The following is a 9,941-nucleotide window of genomic DNA, read 5'->3' as shown; positions in this document are numbered from 1 at the left end:
ACTGGCCTTGAACTTACAATCCTCCTGCCTCAGCCTCCCAAGTACCTGGGATTACAATTATGTGCCACCGTATCTGGCTCTGAAATACTCTTTTCTCGTCCGGCCTACCTGGTTCAAGTGAAACCACAGGAACAAACTCACAGAGGGTATCAGAAGTGGTCCTTTGTCCTTAAGCCTCAGTGCTATGAGAAGACAACACCCACCCCAAAAGTGGCCTTTCAGCCAGGTGGGTGCGCATGGAGCTCTCTCTACCATCAGAAGAAAGCCACTCCCTGGGGGGAGGGGGGCAAAGCCCGGACTGCACCAGCTCCAGCTCCGTGAAACTGCAGGATTTGACATCAATGGTGTGAGCCATCTACTATCAGGTTCATGTCCTGCTAATGCAGCAGCTGTTGGCCCTCAGCAGGGCAGGGACGTGCCCTCTAGGTATGCTGTGAGAAGATAAACGCCCAAAGAGCTGCTCCAGCGAGGAAGTGCCTTCACAGGACCATGCAGCAGCCCTCCAGCCTCAGATTTTTGAGGTGGAAGCGATTCTGGTAACCACACATGAGAAGGCAAGTGGAAAGGAACACATGCCAGCTACAGCATCAGGGGTGCTCAGAGGCTCCAGCAGGTGCTTCAAACAGAGCCTGATGCTCAAAGACCAAAGGCCAAGAAACGAAGGCCATGCACACAGCTTCCCATTTTTGTTTAGATTTATTTAAGATCACCTCCTTACATTTTCCAGAGAGAAAATACAAAACAAGAAACAGACTTGGTTTCAAATACATAAACAGTGTGCTGGAGTTTAAAGCATTACTGATAACATTGTTCCAGAAGAAATGTCAGCTTACTCCAGGGCACTTCAGTATTCCTGAGGAATAAACATGATTTCTCTTGTCCTCCCACTGGGATGTTCTCAGTGTGCGTCACTGCTCCTGCTCCTGTGAAGCAAGGATACTCAGGTCAGAACAATGCAGGCAGCAGCTGGATGACCTGAATCGCTGCTTCAGGCCAGACCCAAGGGACAGAACCTCCCTACACTGTTGCTTTAAACTCTCACCAGAAGATGGTAAATATCCCTCTCAGATTCCTAAGAACGGTTCCCCCAATATTAAGAGGAAAAAGAATGGGCAAGAAATGGAACAGGTCCTGGCAAACTATGTTCCTAAAACCATCTAAGGGGTCATAGGTGAGTGCAAAGGACATCACTTGAAACAGCCTACTAATTATATGATCTTCACCCCAGTAAGATTCCATTTTCTCATCTGCTGACTGAGGATAATAACACCTCTCTCAGGACCAACTGGGAGGTCTAGAGAGAAAGCACATGAAGATAAAGCCACTGAGATGGCCCACAGGGCCGTAGCTGTCATATGACAAGCAGTGAGCATGGTATGACTACCCAGAATGAGCCTTTCCTCTTTTCAGAGCAAGTAGAGGATGACAACATCGAGGCATAGACTCAAATTCAGATGAAGTTACAAGGCCATTTTGGAACAATATACACTAGGCTGTAAAAAATATGTAACAACATTTTCCACTGTAACTCCCAGCTATGAAACATATAATACCCATATAATCACCTCTGAGCTATTATCCATGACAACCCAGTTTGGAACAATGGAAACATTTTGAACAAGAAAAAGACCTGCTCTCTGCCTGTTCTTTCTGTTCTCCCCCACCCCAGACTCAGCTCGCTGCCAGGAAAGTGGAGTCAGGGAGCAGTGGAAAGGCCTGTCCTCAGCCTGCTGCCATCCAGCTGTGTCTCTCCTTGTCCCCCTCTGCTGTCCTCCCGCTGGCTTTGGCTCAGAGGTGGTTCATTAATATCAACTCCCCCTGCCCCCACTCTCTGCAGCGCCCGGGTTAGCTGGTGGGCAGCTGACAGAGTGCGAGCAGCTCCTAAAGAGGAGGCTGCGGAGCTGTGGTAAAATACTGTTATTTGAGATTTCATGACCCTGTAGCTTCAGCTCTTGACCAAATTAGGACACGCATTTGTGCCACATTTTCCGCTCTACTTGTTATTATGGTGGAACAATGGACAAGTCAATCACCCTTTCTTGGTTGGCCTCAACTATAACTGATGTTTCTATTTATATAGCACCTCACAGCTTAAAAACATTTTCACTTTTAACCCTCACCACAACCCTATGGAGGTTGGGGGCTGTAGTTCAGTGACAGAGCATGTGCTTAGCATGTGTGAGGTCCTGGGTTCAACCCCCAGGATCCACCCCACAAAACAACAACAAAAATCCCCCATAGGGAGAAATTCTTCCTCATTTTACTGATGGAAAATGGAAGCTTGAAAGTGAAACAACTTGAGATTCCCGTAAGAAGCAAGGGACCGGCCTGCACACAGGTCTCCTGATCTGCTGCTGCCCCATCGCAGTGAAGGTTCCAGCTCAAAGGAAAGCTGGAGAGCGGGGAATCCGAGACATGTAGGGACTGTGCAGCTCTTCACCAGAGGCTGGGTTGCTGTAAAGGCTGTGCTTCAGCGAGCCCCGCCTTTACCACCTACAGCTAGTGGAAGACATGATTCACTTCACTCATCTGCTCTACGTTTACTTCAGTGCCTACTCTTTGTTCCAGGCCCTGGAGACATAAAAATAATATCTCTAACCGTGAACACCCAGCCTCCCCTGACCTTGTCACTTAAAGCCCCACAGGAACCAACCATCTAAAGCAAGGCAAAGGGAAAGGCTGCCACCCAAACTTCAGGAGGCAGGCTAAACTCTTTCCTTTTTCCAGTTGTGTCCAGGTGTGCTGCCTTACACCTGTGATCCCAGCTAGAGGCAAGGGGATTGCAAGTCTGAGGTCAGCCTGGGCAATTTGGCGAGACCCCATATCAAAACAAAATTTTTAAAAGGGCCAGGGATGTAGCTCTGTAGTAGAGCGCTTGCCTATCATACGTGAGGCCTTGGTTTCAATCCAAGCACAGCAAAAAGTAAAAAGAAAACTCCACCTATAGACAAGACCTTTGACAGAACCACAGGAAATTTAGTCAAGACTATCTTCTCCAATAAAAACGCAGAATCATGGCCGAGAGCCAGAGTCTTCAGGTTTAGTTTGAGTGAGGTGCTTACAGGGCTCTGAGATCTTAAAGGAAAAGTGCTACTTACAGCTAGCTAATGCTTCCTCATTGATAATGACTTCAGTCCCAGCCATCCACCCTGGAAGTGCACATCTGAATGCACACATGCAACTAAAGACCCAGGGGAGACCCTCTTAGCACCAAATAGTGTCAACATCACTAAAGGCCAATTGGCACTAAAGTACAACCTCAGAAGAAACTTTTTTCTTCTGAAAAAAAAAAAAAAACATCAATTGCATACATACTTTGACATATTTTCCATGTAGAAGATATGGAGCCTGGAAATCATGCTGGCAGTTGGAGTAGGCCATCCCCAATCCCATGCCCGAACCAAAGGCCAATGGCCACATTTTTCCTATTGAGCAAAAAAAAGGAAAATCTCAATAAAGAATCATTTAGAGAGGATAAAGTTTCCCACCCCTTTAATACATCTGCTAAGGGTTCAATAAATCCTCAGTGGGCACCATATCAAGATACTACAATGCTGTGGATGTTTTGTCCATGCCACCACAAAAGGGTTAATACATAAATATTAATGTAGCAAATATTTATAAGCATCTATGCTGCTAGCTTTCAGGAAAATTTAAGTAGTACAATATGAAAATAGAGTTTTTTGGTATCAGTTCTAATCATCTGCTCAGTTTGATATTTTAACCTTGTCAGAAGTAATAATACCTTTCAGTAAGGTGCTTCAAATTTTTTAAATAGGTAGCAATTTCACCAGTATTTATATACTTTGATTTAGTAAATCATGGAGTTTATTTAAACCAATCTGTAAATGATTATTTCAAATCAGCAGAGTATGTTAATCGTGATTCTCTAGTTATGTAGTCCCTGACAGCTCTTCATGGAAACAGGTCAAAGTGACCCCTTTGGCTTCAGTTTATGATCCAAACTTTGGAAGTTATTCCAAAGAATGAAAGAGATACTGCCTGCCTTTACTTAGAATTTTTGGCCAGGAAGCATGTGTATTTCTGGTTCACTCGTTTTTATTACCAGCAAGACTCTCATTTTCAAGTTCCTTTAGAAAAAAATTATAATTAATTAGAAATATTTGAGCATGAAGACTTGGCTAAATGACTCACTGGCATAAGGTACAGGCTTTTGAAATGATATCATATTTTAAGATAACAGGCACCTGACTCAACGCCCAGAGGGAATGCAGGAGCTGTCCAGCCCATTTTGACCTCTTTCAAGTCCACATTCTTTGTCGAGAGCTGTTTTACAATGGCCTACCTAACCCATAAATGGATGGACCGACAGCCATTTAGATGTGCCTTCTCCAAACTTGTGTCCCTGCTATGCACATATATACTGTGTGAAAAAATGAGTCAAACTTACTTTTAAAGAAGGCAAGTGAGAAAACAATTCCTAATCCCATACCAGTACCTACAAAAAAGGGAAAAAAATATATATATGTTAAATTGCATAATAATAACTTGACAAAGATAACATTAACGTTTCTTAAGTATGAACATCATAAAGCAGGTTATCTTTTCATAATTTGGTAGAGAGTTGATTTTTTTCATTTCTAACCTTTCCTACTGTCAGAAGCTTTATAGATGCCTTTGATCTTCCCGCCCATGATAGGAAATAAAAACTCTGTTCTCCATCATTCTGTCTAGACAAGTTACAGGATATGAGGGTAGGGGGCTGGGGAACCAGCCAAGAGATTATTCTAAGCCCTCTCTGCACTGCTGCCCATCTTGCATAAGGAAGCCAGATAAACAGTGCCAGAGGATGCTTCCCTGGTCACTTCTGCACTCTGATTGATGCACTGGGGGCGGGGGCAGGAAGAAGAGATTGAACCCAGAGACACTTAATCACTGAGCTACACTTCTAGTCTTTCTTTCTTTTTTTTTTTTTAAGACAGGGTCTCATTAACAGAGAGGACTGTTCATGGTGCATTATCGATATACAAGCAAATCGACGGTGAAAATAAACAAACAAATAAATAAATATAAACAAACCACCATGAACATATTTCTGAAAAGAATGATACCTCATGGAGAGAAGTCTCAGGGAGGGAATTCTAGAAGGCATTGTCATCATAGGAAGAGGATCCAAGTTTCACGACACCTGAAGACCTTCCAGTGGGAAATAAGGTAGGTAGAGGTGGAAAATGGTAATACTGATGGATCCTCACACCATGAAAGCCTAGGCTAATGTGTGTGTTTGTGTCTTAGTTCGTAACAAAAAAGCCTAGAAATTTTTAAAAACCGAAAAAAGCTTATAAAACAAAGATATATAGGTACTGTGGATTAAAATCAGGTGTGCTTCTGAGCTACATCTCCATTCTTTTTTTTTTTTTTTTAATAGACAGGGTCTTGCTAAGTTGCTTAGAGTGGTCTCAAACTTGGATCCTCCTGCCTCAGCCTCTGGAGTTGCTGGGTGTGCACCATCACAACCAGCTTAAAGAAAACATTTTTTTTTTTTTGTACAGCTATGTTTGGAACATAAACAAAGTATTTGTGTTTTAATGTAAGTGTAATTACAAGAGTCAGAGTTAAAATAAGCTAAGGTTATTTTATTACTGATTTTTTTGTAGGGGAGGTGGTGATGTTAGGGATCAAACCAAGGGCCTCTGAGCTTTTCCGTTCCCCGAGCCCAGACAAAATTTTCTAAATAAATGTAGTGTAGCCTTATTATTTATAAGGTGTGTAAAGTCTACAATGATGTGCATTAACGTCCTAGAGACCTTCACACTCACCACTCACTGGCTCACCCAGAGTAAATTCAATGCCATTCTTGGTGAGTGTAGTGTTCTATATAATTATACAATTTTTAAACTTTTATAGGATTTTTTACTTACCTTTTCTATGTGGAAATACACAGACACTTGCCACTGTTTATGACTGCCCAGAATGGTCAGTACAGTAACAGGCTGTACACATTCATAGCCCAGGAACAATACCTACATCTGAGGTGCAAAGGCTGTCCCACCTAAGTTTGTGTAACTACACTATATGATGTTCATACAATGAGGACATTGCCTAATGATGTATTTCTCAGAACATATTCCCATAGGTAAGCAATAAGACTCTACATACATATGACTATAGCCTACACAAATATAAAATTTTAATTAAAAATAATTACTTTGCCCTATCCAGTAGATCATGTGTTATATATTATTTTGGTGCTCAACTTTAAAATGCAATATATGAAAATCACTTATCATCCTAATTTCCATTTAATAAAATGGTGAAAAATTAGACCACAATCAAGGTTGGCATAATGACAGGGAAAGGAACTTAATACTTGAGCATTTCTCATGAGTACCCAATAGCCCCACCTCCAAAAAAATTTGTTTATGTCAAACAAGCTGATATGGCATTCTCCCCCATTTTCCAGGTACAGAAAGTAACTTGTCTTCAAGTCATCCCTTGATTAGTTCTGGAGCAATGCTGTGGGCTTGAGTCTGCCAGACTCCAGTGCCACTGGACCCATTATGTCCAGACACTAGATTCCTCCACAACCTCAACCCCCACAATTACGACCTCCCAAGGGAAACTGGAGCATCCAGTGACACTTAACAGTCAAAACATGAACTGTGCTCCCCATGCAACAGCTCAGAATGCTAGGCAACCCTGTGTAACAAGTCTACACAAAGCCCAAAGGGCTTATTCAGACTCATTTCCAGACTGATCCTAGTGTGCATATGACACAGATGCAAATTTACCTGATAGGTGAGATTCAAGAACTTCAGAGAAATCTGAGCCACTGATATTGATACTCTGCTATTGCTTGGTTTATAAAATGGCAGAGGGTTCAATTTCAAGGCAACTTGCCTCACCCCTTGCAGCTGGAAGATGAGTAAGACAGTAAATTGGTACTAGAAAATGAGGTAAAGGATTTGGACTGGCTTACAGATTCCAAACCCGGCAACGGGATGGGGAGGCAGGCCAGTAAAAACATAATGGCTTACAATCAGAGCTTTTGCTCTTCCCCATCTGGAGGCAATTTTTTTGGCAAAGAAATCAAAAGCCCAAAAGGAAAATATTTCAGCATTTTTCTTGTCCCTCTTGACTCCATGCCTGTCTCTTCTATTTTTCCCCAAGGAAAGAAAGCTCTCTGATGCTAAACTTTTCCTAGCAAGAGACCAAGAGTGATGCTAAGTCCTCTGCTACCAGTATCGCTCCATCAAAAAGATGAGAAACACTGCAACATCGACCAAGAGAAAATCTTTTATCTCTAGAACCCAGATATGTGCCCAACCACCCTGTTTTGCTCCTACCAAAGGCATCTAACTGCAAATATAAATAAAAACTCAAAATCACAGTTCAGTCCAACCAAAAGGAGGAGTTATCGGGGACATGTTCTGTGGTCTCGATTAAATGGGGCTGTCAGAATTTCGATTCTTGAGTGATCTCCCCCCAGCTATGTTTCTATATTTTTAACACACAAAGTAATATGGTATTCTTTTCAGGAAAGAGAGATTTTTTCATTCATAAAATGGTTTTTAATTGCAATGTTTTACTTAAAGTTAGCTATGCCAGTCACTTAAGAGATAAACAATGGCAGAATGCTGATGAGTTTTACAGAGTCAAGTTCTCACATGCTCAATTCTCTTTTAAAAGGCAACATGTTGCTTCAAAGAAAGTTCCACCTGACCAGGGGACACCAACTGTGCAGCTGTTTCCACTAAAGACTGGCACCTCTAGGCCAGGTTTAAGCTTTATAACAATAAAACATGAAAGGTTTGTCTTACAATAAAAACAAACCAACATGGAAAAGAGAAGAGGTTTTTTCTGCCTTTGGCCACTTTTTCTTGTTGTTGCATGACAAGCTCTTTTGGAGGAAAAAGCCAAAGGAAAAAGTACAAAGCATTTTTCACCTTTTCCCTAGAAGCAAATATTTAACTATGAATGCAGTTTATATAACTTTGCCTCCCCCAACTCAAGGCTGTTCTCAAAAGTCCATGCTGTCTGAAATGACAAATAACCCTTGAGTAAAGAAAATGCTCAATTATAGATACATCTCTTCCTCATGACAGATCCAGTTTGGGGACACACACACACACACACACACACACACACACACACACACACACACAAGAGCCTTATGGAATTGACATTAGGCACAGAGCCTGTACTCTGCAACCATTCCTCTCAGAGAGGAAAAAGAATTGGCACAAATTCTTTCTAGAAGGAATTATTCCAAATCAATCTAACCATGCAATGTAATGCATTCTAGTACCCAAAAGGACTTTATAAAACTGGTTAGTAGATAAACACATTTTTTGGAAGAAGCAATTCCTTAACAGGTCATGTGACACTGTTTTAATAACAAAAGATCAGAGAACTCTGCCCCTACTAACTGTATATACAATATGCCTTATCTTATGCCTCAGTGATTTTATAACAAATTTAAAAAGGATAACCAACAAAGGTACACCGGTGTACACTTAATCCACCTTTTGGTAAGAAAGGGGTGAAATATATGTTGATGGCCATTGTACTTAAGGACAATTTCTAATTACTTGATGCAACTTTATTTTTACATTTAGAAAAATCTTTGCTCTCACCATGCCACAGATAATAAAGCTTTACTTCACTACAAATAATTACAAACAAACATAATTAGCAGGAACTAACAAGCAAGCTATAAAATCTGATTGCAGAAATGTATTTTGGCTACTAGCCCATAAAAAGAACAAGCTGGAGCAATACATGCTCCTGCAGAATTGACTCTTCAAAAGCTACAATGACCAATGGACCTCCACTGTTTGAAGAGGAACAAAACAAATCATATAGAATTTTTTTTTGAAACATTACTGTAAAACATCATAGGGGAAAAGCAAGGCACGATAGTGTGTGCCTATAGCCCAAGTACTCAGGAGGCTGAGGCAGAAGGATTTTGCTTAAGCCCAGGAGTTCCAGGCCACCTGAACAACACAGGGACAGCTGGTCTCAAACCAAAACCAAAACAACAAAAACCCCATAACAATAAAACAACAAAATACCCAAGGAAATAAAAGATTATAGCCCCTTTTAATTTATCAACAACTTATTATTTGAAAATTAAGACCTTACCTCAGTTTACATTTAACATTTTGAACGTTCAAGCCTCCAATATTCTTAAGTCTAAGGTGTAGTTATCAGTGCTAAATTTTAACCTATGTCTCAAAATTGATTAAAATTGCTAAGCAATTTTCTTTTATTCTGTATAACTCGTATCAAGACGTTCAAGCAAGCCAGGGCTCAGTGGCACATGACTACGTTCCCAGAAATTTGGGAGGCAGGTAGATCTCAAGTTCGAGGCCCTGTCTCAAAATAAAAAATAAAAAAGTCTGAGGAAGTGGCTCAGTTCAGTGGTAAGGCATCCCTGGGTTCAATTCCCAGTTCAAAAAAGAGTATAGAGCAAAACTTAAGTACCACAGTCAATTGGCAGTTTACAAATATGAAAAGTTACAGAAATTTCCAGTTAAGTTTTTAAGATCCTAGAAACTGTGCGCCAAGCAACTGTTTCTTTCTTAAATGTCTGAAAGAAATGGTGCAGCTTCCAGGATGTACTCTCCAGGTGGATGGAGTGGCAAGAGCACTGCCCTGTAGCCCAAGAAGAGCCCGGTGCACACTGCTGCTTGTGTCCCCACCTGCCAGCTCTCTGACCTTGGTCAATTACATAACCTCACCCAGACTCAACCTGCTCAGTCCTGGGGTGAAAACCTTTCAGAGTTGCTTGTGTTATGAAAACGGAAGTCTCCAGTACTGTCTGACACAGAAATCAATAAGTGGTATTAAGTTCTGTCATCTCCCCAGTAAAACTCAAAAGATGTCAAAAGTATAAAGTAATAGTTAATCCTCTCTTAAAATACAACTCCCTGGCTTACATAGGATCACACTATAGTTGAGTCACAGCTAAAAACCAG

General features: G+C 41.2%; 1 protein-coding gene across 1 annotated transcript in view; it reads right to left on the bottom strand.

Moving 5' to 3' along the window:
- Positions 1 to 677: 677 nt before the first annotated feature.
- Positions 678 to 9,941, bottom strand: part of Micos10 (mitochondrial contact site and cristae organizing system subunit 10) — a 28,425-nt gene continuing 19,161 nt past the window's right edge. Inside the window, exons 2-4 of the mRNA XM_005317531.5 lie at positions 4,412 to 4,459; positions 3,316 to 3,425; positions 678 to 923 (exon numbers count right to left, since the gene is read on the bottom strand). Of these exons, the coding sequence (XP_005317588.1) occupies positions 909 to 923; positions 3,316 to 3,425; positions 4,412 to 4,459 (173 nt within the window). The 3' untranslated portion in view covers positions 678 to 908. The remainder of the gene's footprint in view (positions 924 to 3,315; positions 3,426 to 4,411; positions 4,460 to 9,941) is intronic.

The sequence above is a fragment of the Ictidomys tridecemlineatus genome, chromosome 11 (assembly GCF_052094955.1).
Source record: "Ictidomys tridecemlineatus isolate mIctTri1 chromosome 11, mIctTri1.hap1, whole genome shotgun sequence".
Lineage (NCBI taxonomy): Eukaryota > Metazoa > Chordata > Mammalia > Rodentia > Sciuridae > Ictidomys > Ictidomys tridecemlineatus.
The sequence above is the reverse complement of the archived record's forward strand: the minus strand, read 5'-3'. Positions and strand labels throughout refer to the sequence as shown.